The sequence below is a fragment of the Cebus imitator genome, unplaced genomic scaffold (assembly GCF_001604975.1).
Source record: "Cebus imitator isolate Cc_AM_T3 unplaced genomic scaffold, Cebus_imitator-1.0 Scaffold48, whole genome shotgun sequence".
Classification (NCBI taxonomy): domain Eukaryota; kingdom Metazoa; phylum Chordata; class Mammalia; order Primates; family Cebidae; genus Cebus; species Cebus imitator.
Window position 1 is genome coordinate 2,506,760 of NW_016107363.1, and position 19,497 is coordinate 2,526,256.

At 40.2% G+C, this 19,497-nt stretch overlaps 1 protein-coding gene across 39 annotated transcripts in view; it reads left to right on the forward strand.

Annotated features, from left to right (window-relative positions):
• The window catches only part of CADPS (calcium dependent secretion activator), a 471,006-nt gene that overhangs the window by 395,062 nt on the left and 56,447 nt on the right, over positions 1-19,497 (forward strand). For 24 of the 39 annotated variants that reach the window (XM_037738038.1, XM_037738051.1, XM_037738043.1 and 21 more), the window contains 3 exons: positions 4,878-4,892; positions 5,775-5,849; positions 6,739-6,822. In XM_037738038.1, the coding sequence (XP_037593966.1) occupies positions 4,878-4,892; positions 5,775-5,849; positions 6,739-6,822 (174 nt within the window). The remainder of the gene's footprint in view (positions 1-4,877; positions 4,893-5,774; positions 5,850-6,738; positions 6,823-19,497) is intronic. The other 15 variants (XM_017527379.2, XM_017527388.2, XM_037738041.1 and 12 more) reach the window with 1 other exon arrangement.

Here is a 19,497-nt window from a genome sequence, read left to right on the forward strand (position 1 = left end):
AAAAAAAAGAAAAAGAAATATAATTCAAATACCCATAAAATTCACCCTTTTAACATGTACAATTTAATAGTTTTAGTGTATTCACAAAGTTATGCAGCCATCGCCACAGTCAATTTTAGGACATTTTTATCACCTAGAAAGAAACTGATTACCCGTTCTCTCTCCTCTCTTCTCCACAGCCCTAGGTAATCACCAATCTACTTTCTGTCTCTAAGGATTTACCTATTCTGAATATTTCATATAAACAAAATCATACAATACATGGCCTTTTGTGTCTGGCCGCTTTCACTCGGCATAGTGTTTTCAGGATTCATCCATGCTGTAGCATGTATTGGTCATTCCTTTTTATGACTGGGTCATATACTCCATTGTATGGATATACCACATTTTGTTTATCTGTTCATCAGTTGATAGACATTTGAGCTGTTTCTATTATGATTAATGAATGCTGCTATAAACCTTCACCTACAAGTTTTCATGTGGACCTGTGTTTTCAGCTTTCTTGGGTACGTACCTAGGATTGGAGTTGTGGGGTCATATGGTAACTGTGTTTAGCTTTTTGAGGAACTTGAATGTTTTTTCTCCCATTCTGTGGGTTTTCTTTTTCATCTTCTCAATGAAACACAACAGGCTTCTTTAAAACATAACAGGCTTCTTTTAAATTTAGTAAAGTCCAATTGATCTGTTTCCCCTTAAATCTTCTTGAGATGCAAATTTTGAGTTTTCTAAGGATGGTGCTAGGCCAGGGTGGGGAAGGGTCGATAGAACAAGACTGGTCTTGCCTTCTCCTCAGCAGCTTTTGCAGTCCCTCTACAGTTTGATTCAATAATAGCCGTGTTTCAAAAGCTCCCACATACCTAGTCAGATGGCTGAACAAGTCTTCCCAACAAGCCAAGTCAGTTTAATCTGAGCTTTTTTCTTTTTGAGCTGGGGGTTTAGAGAGAGTAGTGGAAGTAGGGGAGTTACTGTCACAAACTTCACCAAGAATATAAAAAAAGTTATGGAGCCATTTCTCAGGGGGAAAAAATACTTTCACACATTTTTGGTCTACAATTTCAGAGGACCTGGAGACCTCCTTGACCAAACCATAGATCCCAGTTGGAGACAGATAATGAGAAAGAACAAGTTGACTTTTCTTGTTCTATCACAATGGTGGACCCTTCTTTTGTCTTTAATCGCTTCTGGGCTAAAGTAGAATAACCTTAGCTTGATCTGGGAGTCTGGTTTTACGGAAGAATAAGCTGCCTTTTGGCTTAATCATGACATCCTATGGACGCCATACCTTAGCTACCAGACAGCCTGTCATCATTTTCTGAATAAAGGATATAGCATACAACACACAATCTTTGGGAAATATGTGGTTTGTTAAAATGAGTATTAAAGTCCCCTAATTCTGTATATAAAATCAAAACATTGTCTTGGACTGCAGTAACATTTTTGACATGAAAGAGCAGTGTCTATTTCTTTCTAGACATTGTTTTATTTGACAAAGTAGAAAAGACTACACATATTCTCCCCATATTGACTCAACATAATTTTTTTAATGAAAACAAATAACTGAAGCTTGTAAACATTTCTTATTTTTCCCAAAATAGCATGGGCACACACACACACACACACACACACACACACACACACATCTAGACTAAATGTCTTTATTAAGGGCCCATCCAGTAATGCATCCTAGTCTATGATTCTTATTGTAAGGCTATTGGTTTTTTCCCAAGCCATCCTAGAGAGATCTATTATGAAAGTTTTCCTTAGTATAATTGAATCAGAGACATTTAAATGACCAGATGTGGGAAATGAGGCCTCTTCTTTGAATGCCAAGTGGCTGAGAACAGGTGAGAATAAAGCTAGCTTGACTTAATTGTCTGTAAATATGTACTTCTTCTAAGTGGCCTAGCACAGTGGCTGTCACCTTAATCAGAACTTCAATGGAAAGTCATATGGAAATGTTTCCTCCTTGATTTTTCTCACTTTGTAGAATGGGAATATTCGTCTCCAAAGTAAAGCTGAGTTGCTAAAATGAGATTTAACAAGAATATCTGGAAACATCCTGGAACTGGGATAAGAATAGATGAAAGTCCAATGTTTTTATGTAGTTTGCATTTCTGAGGATGGGATATGAAGCCCATATTATAGATCTAGCTGCTAATGCCAGCCTCCACCTGGATCCCAACTCCCTCAACCTGCTTTAGATATTGGACAGGTGATGAAATCTCCAATTTTAAGATCACATCCTGCATTTCATCACTGGGTAATATCACATCTAAAGGCAGCTGCTGAAACATTTGTTAAGCATAGTTTTCCATCTTAAATATTTTTTTCATTAAAATTTGTGAAGTACCAATAGAAGGGAAATTGTGCATTAAATAGTTTCTCACTTGGTCTAGTGTGTTTTCATCTCCTTTCCAAGGTCAGATGGTCTTAACAGAAAGACAACATACACACAATCTGTTCTATGACAAGGCAAAACATGTAGCACAGGAAGTCAAGTGGAACGATTTTCACACAGTAATTGTGAATTTGCAGCTCAGCCCATCAGAAGCAAAAGTGAACTGACCAAACTTTCCATGTCATTAAATATTAGTCGTTCCCTCAGTATCATCTTGGGCCCCAGGATATAATTTAGGAATACAGGGCAAGTTAATCTAAGAAGGCCAGCAGGGAGGACTGAAAAATGGGAAACTGGGAAAGCTCCCTCTTTGTACTATATTTGGATAGTCAATCAGACTGCATGAGATTGTGTAACAAAATTGTCTAGTAGGAAAGTTTGGCAATTAAAAGATGCCCCAGTGATATATTTATACTCTTCACGGAGCTTCACATCTGCACAGAACAATGTAACTCCCAAGAAAGATCAAGGAGTGAAGGCATAGTACTCACTATTGCACCAGAATCCAATAAGTCTCATATATCAGGGAAAACTGGCAAAAGGGATTCACGTATTCTGTAATTACTTGAATAGGAATGGGGGCTGCTTTGATATGGACCTCTTTGCCACATGATAAGCAGAGTAATTATTACCCTGTTCTGTATCTTCCCCAAAGAATATTTAAATTGAGGCATAATTTATATACAATAAAATACAGAGATTTTAGATGAGTTTAGAGAAATGTATATACACATGCAACCACTATGTTAATCTATTAGTAATAGTTGTAGTGGTAATACTGCCACATAGTACTTCTCAGTTTCTAAACCACATTTCCATGCGTTGTTGCATTATTTGGTTAGGTGAATCTAATGTCTATATACAAGTTATAATTCTAGCCCCACTGCAAAAATGAGGAAATAGATCAACAGAGATTGACATGCTAAAGTTTCCCCTGGAAGGAAAGACAGAATAATCATATCAAAACACTTTGTTTTATAAGCAGAAAAAAAAGAAATGCTCAGTATAACAGAAGAGGAATGGAGATTATAATATTTGTGTGGAGTGAACGGGAGAGATAGTGGGGCTGCCTGGAGAAAAATTAAGGCCAAGTTTGGCATGGAAGAATTGAAGATGGGAATAGGTTTCCATAAACCATCATATTTCCGTAAGCCACGATGTCTCCACTGTGTCTCCTTATCAAAGGGTTTGAGGTTCCCAGCTCCTGAAAAGAAAGCTTGTTTCTCTTGGGAGAAAGAATGACATCATTAACTCCTGAGAGTAAGACCTTAAATCTTTCTGGGTGTGTGGAGAACAATTACTCTTATCTCTATTTGCTACTTCAGCCCAGTTTTTCAACAGAGTGTTTTGTTTCTCAATGATATTCTTCTTTGCTTGGGGTAGAAGCCCCTCATTTTGTATTTCATGTTGTATTATTTTGCACACGGCTAGCTTTTCTGATTTAGTTTACTCCCATAATTAATAAATGTGAATCATTTATAGCAATGCAAAGAAAACCTAGATGAGTGAGGCAGTCACATGAGGAGGAAAAGTAAGCATGTGATTCTGGATCTTATCTCAAGACCTAAAAATGAATTTGGAGCCCTGTCAATTTTCCTGAATTCTTTTGCTCTGACATCTTTCTTTGTGTTTCTAGCAAAGAATTCTGCAGATAATTTTTTTTTTTTTACATTGAGTTTCAGGTTTATGCCACTTAGGAGTAAATTCCTTATTGAATCTAGCAGTGTAGTCAACATAGGTTCTGATTCATCAGGACTACAACATACAAGCCATTTGCTCTATTGTTTTTCTTCTAATCAACTAAAATGAAACTGGAGGAGATGACTAAGTAATAAGGCTGTCTCTCTGTGTCCTTATCTTCTACTTGAAGAGCTTGAACTACTAAACAATATTTGAATCACAATCACAATTGACAAAATATTTTCACATCTAGACTCTAATTTGATCTTCACAACAGAGTCTTCTGAGTCTGAAAGGATGACTGTCAGGAAAGGGCTTGGACAGTGGATTTTTAAAATAATGATACTAGCATAGGCCTGCTAAACAATCTTTATACAGGGTTGGCTTTATTCTCGTTCCAAAATCAGAGTTACTGGTTTCCCCCTTCTCAATGGTCAAGGATGATAGTGTTACTATCTCTTTTGTTTGTTTTTTACAGATAAGGAAACTGAGTTAAATTTTCATAGGTAACATGACTTCCCAACTTTGCACTGGGACTTTATCCAGGTCTTCCAATTACAAACAAACCTCGCCTGATTCTAAATGGATTTACCTACTTCACATCCCTTTGCTCACTCTCAATAATTCTGATTGCCAGTTATCAGAATATTAAACCACATTACTATGGCTTATTTCCATATGTTTACATAGACTTTTGAATATTTTATTTAATTTTTATTTTCTCACGTGTCCTTTTGTCCTAATTTTTATTTGCACTGTTCCTTTTTTTTCCGTTCCTAATTAACCATCCTTCTGAAAGTTTGCTAAAATGTGGGTAAGTGCATTTTCCTTTTCAAATAACAATGTTTTGCATTGTTATTTTTCATTAAGGAAACATGGGATAATTCAAAAGGATACTAAAATGCTCTAATAAATGTCAAGGAGCTGGCATATAATATTTTGTGTTGAAATCACTTTTCCTTTTTCCCTGGCATTTACAGCAGATTTTTATTTGTGTGGGGGTTTGTTTTCACATTACTATTTAAATGTAATTGACAGGCACAGTTAGAGAAATTAAAAAACTTAGCAGTGGTCTCAGTGTAGGCTCTAATACTGGGTCTGCTTATCCATGAATGGAGAAAATGAGCGGCTTGCCACAAAGGTTCAGAAAGAGACACCGCCTTGACACTGAATCAAGACTTGGAGATAAAATTGGGGAGTTCTGAGGCATCAACCCAAACCTGAGGGTGTCAGAACAGTTTTTGCAAAATGAGTCACAGTGTCTTCACTGAATTCCCTTTGGAAAGGGAATCTACTACCTAAGCCACAACCCCCAGCAGTTTTCCGAAGATAATTTTTAATCTCCTGTATTAAATTATCACAGTATCCTGTGCTTTGTAAGATCCAAATAAACACACTGCTGGGTCATTAAGCCATTCATGTGTGCTATTCATAAAAGTGTTTATGTGTCTACACACATTAGCGGCATCGAAAGCTTTAAGTGAGGAACAATGAACTTGGTAATATTTTTAGGAGCTTCAGATCTCGCTCCATCAACGAACTGGAGTCAGGATCCTACAGATATTTCTGGGACTAAGGAAATAAACGGGGTCTGCAGGCCAGGTTTTATTTATAAATTATGTTGTCTAAAAATTACTGATGGATGCAATGCCATCACCTACCAAACATGCTAATATTTGTCTTTCTGTGTTCTTAGCATCAATACCATTCAAAAATAGACGAACTAATTGAAGAAACTGTTAAAGAAATGATAACACTCTTGGTTGCAAAGGTAACCTCCAGCTTCAGGTGAAATGTTTCATTGTGAACATTGCTTTGTTATGTCTCCATTTCCATTAAAATGTAACACGTTAAAAAGTTGAGCTGGATACTTGCGTCTCTCAGGAAACAAGATTGTACATCACCCAGCCTCAGCTCTAAATGATTTTCCGATGATCTCGAGCCGTGTGAAGATAAATTGATGAAGTGGCATATGTTAACTTAATAAGAATTTGTCCCCAAACGTTGCGCTAGGTTATACGGGAAATGTTTGTTTTGTTTTTCAGCACTGACAAAGTTAGATTTTTAAATACAGAAAGTTAAACGGTAATAAGGAATTCTGCCATCATGAAAACCCCTTTTCCTCTAGTTTCACATGCAGTGAGAGTCATAATAAAACATAAAAGTCAGATAAAGCTATTTCAGTCACCCTCATGAATTATAGAATTTTAACTAAGTAATGCTGAATGGGAAGACATTTATATTTGCCAGTGCTAAACTTCTGTTTCCCCCAAATTACTGATAAAATACAAATAAAAATAGATTGGATTAAATGTAGTGCTAATATGTAACGTAGAAACTGCTTTGCGCAGTTTTGGATTTTAAAAAGTGCATTTAATATTATCGCATGCTATATGCAACTCAATAATATTTTGTCACTTTGCACTTCTGTAACACTCTATATTTGCAATCACATAATAATGAAGAGAAAGCCGGATAAGTCAAATATTTCTATGCAAAGGCAGTCTATTCCTTTCTCCGAAGGCGGGAATCAAATAATAGACTGCAGAAATGAACAGAGGGCTCGATCCCAACCTTTATGTGGTTGGGAAATGATGTTCTTTATTGTCAACAGTTACAGTTTGAAATAACGTTTTTTTTCTTTTTTGCTGTTTTTCTAGTTTGTTACTATCTTGGAAGGAGTGCTGGCAAAATTATCCAGATACGATGAAGGGACTTTGTTTTCTTCTTTTCTGTCATTTACTGTAAGTAAAGAGCTTCTTTGCTTCCTGGCTTTTGTTTTAGTTTTTGGTTTTGGTTTGGGGGAGTAGTTCTGTTGTGGCATGTTGTTTTGGGATGGGTGTGTATGTTAATTATAGTAAGCTATCGTATAATATTAGCACTACGTGAAAAGCCGAACATTTCGTAACAGCAGGTAATCCAACATTTCTATTTCATTTGTAAATGTGCAATATGTGTATATTTTTATGAACACACACACACACATCTCTATATGTATGCATCCAAAAAGTTGCCTACCTGACCCCACCTTAGCTAGCTCTGGCAAATTACTTAATGTGGGCTACCATTTCCTCATCAGTAAATGAGCAAAAATCATTTCAGAGTTTGTAAGTGAAGACCTGTATTCAGATAGGCCTGCAGCTATGTTTTATGTGGTCCTCACTGTGTCAAGCACGTTCTTCTTAACTGAATTGCCTACATTTAAAAATCAAGAGGATTGACAACAAATTCTGTATTTCTGAGGGTGCCTGCATAGCATGCTAGGGGCACAGCAAGTCTCCTGGAGCTGTGTCTTGGGGGTCTTGGACTGAACATGTGTTTGTAATTGCTAAAGCCCCCTCCTGGCTGTTTCACTTATTCACATACACACCTGGGCTTCGGAGCCACTTAAGTTTACAACTTCTGGGACCTATGATCTAGTTCTTTGCAAATTCTGAGAGGCTCGGATTCTGTGTCAGAATTGGGCAAGGACATAGAAATGAGTTAGTTAAGGCTGGGCAGAAACCAGCATTCTTGTCTATGGATAAATGATCAGTGGAGATGGTTGCTATAAATGAGCTGCTTTGGGGGCCCAATTCTCCCACCCTTCCTGATGCTAGGCAGACACCACAGCTGCATGCTTCCCTGCCATTCCTGACAGCAGGTTCCTACTGGCTCTGAGACTAGCTGTTTTCCTCTGACAACACCATAGGAAAGGCAATCAATTTAGGACCCACTGCCTGTGGGTCTTTAAAACAGCCTCACTGTATGAAGAATCTCCCAGATAGTGATTGAATGCCAAGACAAAGCCCAGAACAGGGTAGTGGATAGCACATGATTGTCCTTGGAATCCAACAGATTCAGGCTCAAACTCCAATCCCAATGTTAACAGCTGTGTGGTCTTGAACAAGTGTCTCATCCCCTCAGAGCCTCAGTTTTCTCATTTGTAAGGGAGTGCGGGGCAGATAATGTCTTCCCTAATGAGCTATCCTGAAGATAATAATGTAGGTGAAAGAGCCTAGCATAGGCCTAGCTCATAATAGATTTCAATAAATGGCAACTATTATTTTTAAAAAGTAACAAATACAATTATTATAAAATGCAAACAAAAATGCATACAACTTCTTTCCAAATATACCCTACTTTGATCTTTCCCCAACCCATACATTAATCTTCCTTGGAACTAAGGGAAATGTAGAGACAGAAAACACTTATCTTCTGATATCAGTTCCGACCTTCCCAGGTATAAGGATTGAACTCAATCGCAGAAGCGTGATGGCCCCCATCCCTCGAGCTTATTAGTGAAGGTGAGGTGGGAAGGGGATGATGACAGTAGGAATTCCATCCAATTTCACTCTCTAGAACCTCCTATAATGTGTCACAGCTGAAAGGAAACCTATCCAACCCACTCCTTTGATGAACAAAGCGGCCAAGGCCCAGAGAGGGAGATGATTTGTCTAAGGTCACACAGCAATGGGCAGACTGGGGACAGGAACCAGTGACTCCTGCCAGCTTTCCCCCACCACTGAACAGAGTCCCGGGGAGAGTGGGATTCAGCTGGCAATTGCCTGTCACTGAAAGGCAGATGGGCAAGTGAGTGGGGTAGATTCATAAAGAAGGATTCAGGGCACATGAGTGGGAAATATTAGGCAATGTTTCATTCTTCAGTGAAGTCCCAGAAATGGTAAAAATAAATGGAATTCAATGCGACATTTCTGGAAAATGTTCCCCTGATACCCCTAGATGACATGGCTTTCTTTGAGTCTTCATTTTGAGCAACTGTTTTTATTCTATTGGACTTGAACCTGTGAAACCCAGGAAAGCACCGCTGCTCTTTACTGAGCAGAATTCAATCCACCAAGGGCCCCACCCTAATTAGTGTCCTCCCAAGAGGACTATTGGAAGTCCAGGGGCAGCGATATCAAGAACAGGGCACCAGAGAGTGTCACAGGGGGGTTAGAAACAGGACACCCAGAGCATCCTATGCAGAAGTGTTCAAGCTGAAATTCCCATCCTCTCATCTCCCTTTTCGGAGACATTTTGCAGCCTCACCGCATGCTAGCAAAGGCAGTGTAATGCAGAACACTTCGGTGCCTGTTGCTGGGCCTGTAACTTCCCTCCTTAGTGACACTTCTCCCACACACTTGGCCACCCCAGGCCAAAAGCACCCACTTATCATTTGCAGCCCATGTTCTCATCTCCTGCCAGTATTCCAGTATTAGGGAAAGTGAACTGTGTTTAGAGGTGCCAGGAATATCTCCACATATGAATTCTGAGTTCCTGCCCAAACTCCAAATGGCCTTTGAAGGTTTCCTTTGGCCCAATTGTGTGAATTCCCCGGGAGTGGAGTGGAAGTAAAAGGGTTGAGCAGAGGCAGCAGGTATGTGCAAAAAGCTTGAAACCTGCAAAAGAACCAGCTGTGAGTCCTAGGACCCTGCGCAGAGGCATAGAGATAGTGCCGTCGCTCTGGCATGAGTTCCTTCGCTCCGCTCCCATTTCTGATTCAATTCTTCAAGTATTACTGTGCACTTACCACGTCCCCACCTCAGCGGGGCTGCCAAGGATGAGCCATGTGCTCTGCCCCCCAGAAAGCTGACGAGTATCGACAAATATGCCACCCTTTCCCCCTCTTTCTCCCGCTGAGCGCCTCCTTTCCTGGGTGGGCTTGATTTCATGGTCCAAGCCAGACATTTTGGAAAACGTCTGCAGTGGCACAGAGCAGGCAGGAATATTTATTTCTCGTCTCCATCTGCATTGCTTCCTCTCTTGGAGAGGAGCTGGGGGGAGGAGGGAGGATGAGATGTGGCTTCTTCGTGCCAGCCCGAGAGGCGCCCAAGCGCACCCTCCTCTCCTCCCTCACCAGCTTCAGCAGCAGTAGCAGCCTGGGATTTATGGAGGCAGGCGCCTTTCGAACTTTTGAAAGATCAGCCCTGTTGGAAGACACAATTAGCAACTATCTGCCCATTTCCCTTGACTGCAAGATGTGCCTTTGCATGGGATGCCTGTTTGGGAGGGCCCCTGTCTTGTGGGTAGCCGCTCGCTGTTCTTTTAGGAGGCCAATAAGAGGGGCAAGCCGGTACCCAGGTCCCTCCCACAGAAAGTGACAATGCTTTCCTCTGTCCTCTGCAGGTGTTAACAAGTATGCTGGTTCAGGAATTTATTCATTCATTTATTCCACTTCTATTTACTGAGCACCTGTGTGTCATGCACTGTGCTAGGTGCTAGAGACACAGCATTGGGCTAGAAAGGTATGCTCTCAGTCTTTTTGGAGCTTACATTTAGTAAAGGAGACAGGCAATTAAAAATGAAAGAAAATTACCTACTGGGAGAAGAATTTCACAGGACATAAACTGGAGAGCAAGAGAAAGTGGGGAGGTGACATTACTTTAGCTAGGATGCTCAGGCAACATCTCTCTGCAGAGGACGTGAGAGACTTGAACTCTCAAACTTAAAGAAGTCAGTGATGGATACAGGAGAGGGGAGAACCTTCTGAACAGGACAGCAGCTGCATTAGCCAGGAGGCAGGAAAGCAGGAGGCATTTTTGCAGGATATTTTGGAGGTCACATAAACATGGCTTAGGGATTAAGTGGATATTGGGGTGGAGACTTGACTGGAGAGGGCAAAGGTGGGAGGCTCAAGAACTGTGATAACTGAAGAGCTCAGCTGAGCTGAGTGTCCTCAGAGTACGTGGAATACAGTGAAAACGCACAGGGTAGGGACACCTGGGATGGTAACCCAGCTCTGTCCCTTAACCAGGAGCTGTGTGACCTGGAACTAGGGACCACATCTTGGCTTTTAATTTCCTTCACTGTAATATAATGATGGTTATATTAGATGAATTCAGAAGTCTAAAATAACTATAAGAGCTACAGCTCCTATTCCTTAAACACTTGCTAAGTGCCTGGCACAAAGCTATGTGCTTTAAATGTATTTTTCCTGCTGAATCCTCAGAACAATCTCATTCCAACAACATTCTTCTGCAGATGTTGAAACTAAGACTCGAAAAGGTTAAGCCCCTAGTTCCATGTGAATTCTTCCTTCACTAAACCCTGGGGCCCCCACAGAGGAATAAAGATGTAGGAGTAGCCCAGGCCCTACCACCAACCTGATAAAGGTTCTGTCTGAACTTTATATCAAGTCCTATGAAGCCCTCTAGAATTCAGACATTCTCCTCCAATCAAACAAATCCATTCAAGATGGTCACAAGGCAAAGTGGAAGCCGCTCACAACAGGAAGAATAAAGTCTATCTTAGGACTGCCAGGAGCCCAAAACCTACTGTATGTCCAGTCTTCTTTGTCTCAAGTTACCCTCAGTCACCCTGTTTTCCTTTTGCCCATATTTTGATTGTCTTGCCACTTGGAAATGAAACAAAACAGATATGTTTCTCCCCACTAGAATTTGCGAGAAGGGTTGGAGTTTGTGTAAATCAGTAGCGTTGACTGCTTTTGCGAAGAGCTCTTGATGCCATGCCTTAGAACAAGAATGCCACCTGAATCCAAAGCCGGAACTGGATTAATGAAATTCACTTCTGTTCACAGAACATTTTGGTTAGGAGGCAGTTTGAATTCCAGAGTGGGGTGAATATTCCTCAGAGTCTGTTAGTATTTTCTCTGATGGTGTTTCACTTGTGCTTTGGCTTCAGGGAATGTCCAGGGTGGAAGAGATGGCTTTTTGCAGTATGGGTTGATGATGAGTGATGCTGACAGAGGTTTTGGTTCACCCTGCAGAGGGTAACATCACCAGATTATTCACTGCCAAACACATGTGATTTTAAGTCAATTGGCTTCTACATTTCAGAGTGGAGGTGTCTGCCTTGGACAGAAGCACCAACTGTGGTAGTAGTAGCTGGCATTTATTGAGCACATACTATGTGCCAGACATTGTGCTAAGTATATGCATGCATTTTCTCATTTGATCCTCACAATCACTCTGTGCAACTGATTCAATTATCATCCCCATTTTATGGATAAGTGATGTTGAGTGATTTGTCAAAGTCACATAGTTACTAAGATTCCACCCTAAATTGCTCCTTTATTATTTGAAAAATGTAATTTCCCATAGATACACAGAAATCTGTAGGTGAAATCAATTGGTGACTTTTCCAGGGACTAGCCACTAGCTGATACCACTCCTAAATGAAAAAGCCATCTATTTTTCATATATAATTTATAAAGATTTTACTGACTAGCCAGCTATTTTACCATAACACTGAAATAGTAGACAATCAAAATTCCCCACTTCCTTTGTGCTGTCCAGATAATCATTCATTTTACATTAGTCCTTCATTCCACACCTGTTTATGGAGTGCCTACGATGTGCTAGAAACGGGGGGCTTAACAATGAACAAAATGGACAATGCTGTTTATTGGACATTTGCATGAGGGAGATACTTAACAAGTAACTTAAAGCATGTTGATTACTCAGTGCCCTGTAACTGTGGACCACAAGGACCCAACCTCATCTGGGAGGCCATTGAAGGAAATGACATTTGAGCTGAGACCTAAAGAATAAATAGAGTTTTGCCTGGCAAAGGAGAGAACAAAGAGTATTCCGAGATACAAAGACCTGGAAGTAAAAGGGAAGATCTAGTACATGCCAGGGACTAGAAGTCTCTTGTGACTCATGGAAAGGCCAGGCCAGAAGGAGGGAGATGACAGAGATGAGGTTAAAGAGCAGTCAGTGAAGGAGTCCGATCATGAAGGAGCTTGCCTATAATACAGATGTTAAGGGTTTTGAGCAGAGAATTTACCAAAGTCAGTGCAGCTGGAGAAGTTAAGAGACGCCACAGAGAGACCAACTCCTTGTTACAAGCCAGCTGGGCTTGTGGTCTTCGGAAGTTAGAGCTGAGGGCCACCGTTGATTTCTTCTGATGTATTTTGTTCACATGGGCCAACAAAAAATAACGCTGCACTTTAAAAAGTTAGAGAAATCTTTGGGAGGCCGAGGCGGGTGGATCACAAGGTCAAGAGATCAAGACCATCCTGATCAAAATGGTGAAACCCCGTCTCTACTAAAACTACAAAAAATTAGCTGGGCATGGTGGCGCGTGCCTGTAATCCCAGCTACTCAGGAGGCTGAGGCAGGAGAATTGCCTGAACCCGGGAGGCGGAGGTTGCGGTGAGCCGAGATTGTGCCATTGCACTCCAGCCTGGGTAACAAGAGCGAAACTCCGACTCAAAAAAATATATATATATATTAACTCTAGCCTGGGCAATAAAGCAACACTCCCNCCGGGAGGCGGAGGTTGCGGTGAGCCGAGATCGCGCCATTGCACTCCAGCCTGGGTAACAAGAGCGAAACTCCGTCTCAAAAAATAAATAAATAAAAAATAAAAAAATAAAAAGTTAGAGAACTATAAAACCCTGATCTGCCATATCTTCTAGCATCTTCTTTCATCGGCCACTCCCTAGTGTTTCAGAATCTGACATCTCTTTTGGGGTCTGTGACAGATCATTTTATCACCTAGTAGGACATCTTTATTTCCAGTTGATGCCATGAAAATGCAGTTGACATTTAACACACTTGCTGTCTGAAGCAACCTTTCAGAAGCTCTACAGAAGACAAAAGATAAGTATCCAAAGTTAACTACACAATACTTAATATTGTGTAGCGGATAGCTGAATATCATTCAAAGCAAACATAAGACAGGCACAGTATTTTCTCCAGACTGCGTGGTGTAAATGACCAGGTCACAGAAATGCCAGCTACAAGAGAAATACCTAATGAATATGAATATTTCCCAGCACTTTGGGAGGCAGAAATGGGTGGCTCACCTGAGGTCAAGAATTTGAGACCAGCCTGGCCAACATGATTGAAACCCCATCTCTACTAAAAAGACAAAAATTAGCTGGGTGTGGTGACAGGTGCCTGTAATTCCAACTACTTGAGAGGCTGAGGCAGGAGGACTGCTTGAACTCAGGAGGTAGAGGTTGTAATAAGCCAAGATCGTGCCACTGCACTCCAGCCTGGGTGACAGAGCCAGACTCTGTCTCAAAAAAAAAGAAAAAAGAAAGAAAAAAAAAATACCTAATAAATATGTACATGGCTTCAAACAGGAAATAGTTGTGATGAAATTAATTATAGATTCTACCCTGACCTCCAAATCACATGCAGTGGGAAGCTTATCACCAGAAAGTTAGAGAGTAATTACGACAAAGATGTGACTGTGAAGCCCAGACGAACAGAAACATAGGCAGGCTATTGACCATTTCTGAGCCTTGGTTTCTTTATCTATACAGTGGGAATCTGATAGCTGCTTCAGAGAGCCACTGGGCTAATAAGAGATGAAATAAACAGTAGGCCTTTCATGACACCTGGTATATAGCAGATGCTCCATAAATAAGCCTTCTTAGCCTTACTGTCGAATTATTCAAAACTGTAAGAAAGTTTACATGACCCTAGTGCTTTTAACAAAGCATTTTCTCACCAGTTCAGTCTTAACATACCAATCATTTCTCCTGTAAGCAACCCAAACTATTATCCATAACAAGATCAACCAAAACTCTTGTGACTTATATTTCAGCATATTCTCATATTCAAAAATTTCATTCATCAAAGACATTTTCCATTATGTTTAGTGTATTTTTAGCATTTTGTGTGTTATCTTAATGCTAAAAGAATTTTTCATTTTTACGTGGTCTCTAAAATACCTCTTTATTAATCAAAATGTTTGTTTAGAACTGAATATCTCATTCTCCAAGCATATTTTGGTTTGAATCAGGTTTATTTCAGTATGCACGGTGGCTTCTTGTTTGTCCAATTCTGCCATTTCCAAAAGTATAATCTTAGACAGATTGACTAAAGTCTGACTGCAGTTGCCTAATCTGTAAAATGGGAACCATAAGACCTCCATTATGCAGTGTGGTTAGAATTAAATGAAAAAATGGTGGATTGGAGTAAGTATCTGATACTTGTTAGATATTGTTGCTATTGTAATTATAAGTGTGGCTCTATCACTGAGCATAAATGTTAACATCAGTTACTCAATGAGCCACTGCTGTATGTAAATTACTGAACTAAGAGTGGTAGAGCTAGATTAAAACAAAAATCTTACTGCATGGAAGTCACTGTCTAGAGTGCATTTAATAGAAGGAAATTTCTAGACTTTCCGGTGCAATGTTTCCAGTGATATGCTACAGTCTACTTGACTCCTACCTGCTGATGAGAGCCAGTTCTCCATTTCTCTTCCTATATCCAAAGTGAGGGATATCACATTGGTAACCTAAAACTGACCACAGCAGGAGCATTTTACGGAAATTGGCAAACACTGTGTTGCTTATATTTCAGCATATTCTTATGTTGGGATTTTTTTTTTTTAAGAGAGAGAGAGCCTTTCAGAAACCAGCATACCACTGAATATATCCCAAGTATAGGATATGTACCACATGAGACCTGAGATGATACTGGTGTTAGATGCTCCAAAAACTCATCATTAAATAAGACCAATCACATTGTGAGAGGGTTATTAATTTTCTAATTCTCTTTTCGTCTTTATCCTTATATCAAGAAGAAAGTTTCCATTTGGTGCTTTTTTGTCTTTCACACTTCTCTAAAAATTTCAAATTTTCATATGTAGCAGAGGAAGGGGAGGCTTCAGGCTCAGGACCCTTAATAGGTAACCATGTCTGCCCAGAATTTAATACCATTATTTTAGTTATATTGTATTTATTTCCACCCTGGCTTTTTTCTTAAGAGTGATACTGATTTTTCATTTATAGTAATATGTTTCCTTTTATAATTGAGTATTTTTAAAGTGAGCCAGTTTAAAGAGCAATAATAAGTAACTATAGTACAGATGGTACATGGGTTGTAGCCAAAATCAGGAAGGTGTATTGATGCTAGAAGCCTTGGAAGTACTGACACTTTCTAGCCACCCCATTTTGCAGTTGCGGAAACTGAGACCAGAGAAGGAAGATGACTTGCACAGCTAATTTAGAAGAACTTAGACCTCTTAACACATTCCTTGAGCTTTGCAAAAATACTCTCTGGGATTGCTTGTTTTCCTTACTCTTTACCTGAGAAAATGAAAAAAAAAAAAAAAAAAAACCAAACCACTGTGTTACAAACCTAGGCTATGATAGATAAGTTGTCATTGGCAGCAGTGACATAATTTATACTTTCAGATTCAGGCTAAAGCAGCCTGCAGGAAAAGGCAAGGACATCAGGAGTGACAAGTGCCTCCTTCGTGCAGAAACATTATTATTCAGCAACAACAATATACCCCTCACTTGCTCAGCACCAAAGCCATGTGGAAGCCAGGGACACAAGTAAGACATGGCCCTTGTCCTCTTCAAGCTTGCATTCTGTCACCCTTCTTAGTGTTGAGGGATGTTCAAAAGGCAAACAAAACACAAAAATGCCAGAAGTGGGCAGCGCCCCCACATAAAATCAGCAAAAATTAGCTTACATGTCTGCTTGGAGATTTCACACATTTAAAACTTTTCAATTTGCACTTCCAAGTTTCTCTTAAAATAAGAGTATGTCACAAAAATAGACAAAATAGAAAAGCAGACAATGTGGCCCTTAGGAGGGCCAACCCCGGAGTCCAAGCGACCCGTGTTTCAAATATCAGCTCCATAACACCACTTGCTGTGGATCTTTTAAGAAGTCGATTAACCTCTGTGGGCCTCAGTTTCTTCGTCTGTAAGTGATAAGAATTTCATGCCCACCATTGTGAGGGTTAATTCTTTATGAATTGTTTAACCTTGTGCTAGGCAAAAAGTAAGCATGAAACCATTGTTAAGTATCTGCAGCATTAAGAGGGTGGGTCTGAAGGAGCCTTTGAACCTTGGAAAAATCCTCTCTGGGAATGAGGGATTGGGACAGAAATGAGGAAAACTGGAAAGAAAAACAGGTCTACTTCAATCGGGCATCTGTCAGAAGCCCCAGGGGGTGGGAGGTGGGGGTAGATGAGAACATACACTTCCTGGATCTAGTCTCAGAGCACAGTACCCTGAACAACAGGAGATGAGAACAATTCTCATCGTTAATGAGGCTGTAGCTCCTAATCGGAGCATGGAATAGAATGCGTTTGCTTAATAGAGATCATTTCCTTGCCTCTTGCCCAACTCCCCAGCAGTGCCAGCAGCCCTTTGTTTAATGAAAGGTAAGGACTTTGAGGAGTGTGGTGGGATGGGCTGTAGGAGGCATTACTACCCTCATTACTATGATAATAGTTTAATCACAATCAATATTTATGAACATGCACAGAAGTCATGCAATCAACCAGTAGCCCTGCAACTCAGTTTTTATCTTCTTGCGTAAGGATGCTTTGCGGGAAAGCCTGGGCTCTCTCCCACCTTCTCATGGGCCCCTGTGAAGCTCTACAAAGGTTCAGAGGTCATTTCAGAATATTATCCTTGATGGTTACATAGTTATATATGTGAGGTCTTATTTGTGGTCAGTGAATATTATAATACATTTTGTTGTTCAAAATACTTCCACAGTCATGGTAGGACTTTTCCCTTCACACTTTGTTAAATTGTCTTGTGAAAAGATAAGGCAGTGTAGGGACAACCTGATATAGTAGAGAATCCTTTGAAGTCAGGTCCACCCAGTTCAAATCCTAGCTCTGCTACTTCTTGACCGTGTGCCCTGAGGACAGCAACTTAACCTCTCTGAGCCCGGTTTCCTCATTTGTAAATGGAGGAGACAAGTTCCTAGAACACTTGAATAAGATACTATAAATTAGATGTTCAATCATTGGGAAATGCATCCATAATTTTATATATATGACTATATATTTTATATACCATATTTTATAGATGACTATTATTAAATATTTCTGTATTGTTCATGAGAAATCTGAATTTATTGCTCTTCCCAAGGTCACATAGACAATAATTGAGAAAGCAGGAGGAAGAGTCAAGACTTGGCCAGTATTCTCTTTTCCATTATCAGAAATGTTTTTAATGCTGGTTCCATTTATAGGCAACTTAGAAAAACCTTATTTTTAAACATCTCAAAGTTTAACTCTTTTTTTCAAATAGGAATCAAATTTTGAAAGCCATTGATTATTTTCGAGCAATGGACATCTGGTGATCTACTCATGAGAAATTTTCAGTGTCTCAGCTCCCACCTCTGTAAAAATGGCATTTATAAACTCTGGTCCTCTTTAAAAAGGAAGCAATGGACAGTGGTCTCACAATGTATGTGCATCTCTGTAGCATTTGACCCAGTGCTCATATGGTCATAGTGCTTCCCCATTGACCCAGCACAGTATCGACCTTTAGTAAGCAAGGAAGACATTCTAGGCCTTCTGGCGACAGAGCCCTGGGACTCTATCATGCTGTCTATGATTTCAGATGTACTTCAAGGGTTGTGTTTTTCTCCAGTCCTCAGAAAGTATTAGAAGGGGCTTTCACCGTAATTGTCACTTGGCCCCAGGCAGAAGCCACTGAGGTTTGCTCAACTGCTCACCCGCACATGCAGTCCCAGTACATCCACCCACTCACACATTCTGTCTCACCCAAGCAGTCGGTCCCTCAGTTGGCACTTAAAATGTATTCATCTTCCCAAGATGCACTTAGAGCATCCAGATTATATATCGAGAGTTGGTTCTGCTAGGTTTTGGTTTTGCCTTTACAGAGGACATAGCCATAAACCATGGTTTCATTAAGCAAACACCTAGAGAAAGTTACCCTGAGAAAGATACATTCTTCCTGCAAAGTGCCTTTCTCCACTAAAATGGAAAATTCTATCACTTTTGTTCCTTTTTTCAATAATTTTTAATGAAAGTCATATCAGCACATGGTTAAAAATGAAACAGTACAGAAACATTCATAATTTTTAAAAAACACACAGTTCTTTGTCCTCCTTTCTGCTCCCAATCCCTTCCTTCAAAAGGAAACTTTTTAATATTTTTTAAACCCCTGGAGTGCTAAGTACTACTATTATATTGCTTTTTATTATTATTATTTAGAGATAGGGTCTAACTCTGTCACCCAGGCTGCAGCGCAGTGGCATGATCACAGCTCACCACAGCATTGAACTCCTGGGTTCAAGTGATCCTCCTGCCTAAGCCTCCTGAGTAGCTGGGAATATAGGTGCACACCACCACGCCTGCTAATTTTTTTTTTTCAGTAGAGATGGGTGGCATGATCACAGCTCACCACAGCATTGAACTCCTGATTTCAGGTGATCCACCTGACTCAGCCTCCTGAGTAGCTGGGAATATAGGTGCACACCACCACGCCTGCTAATTTTTTTTTTTTTAAGACAGAATCTCACACTGTCTCCAGGGCTGGAGTACAATGGCATGATCTCAGCTAATTGTAACCTCTGCCTCCCTGGTTCATGCAATTCTCCTGCCTCAGCCTACCAAGTAGCTGGGATTACAGGTGCACACCACCACACCCAGCTAATTTTTTTTATTTTTAGTAGAGATGGGTTTTCACTATATTGGCCAGACTGGTCTTGAACTTCTGACCTTGTGATCTG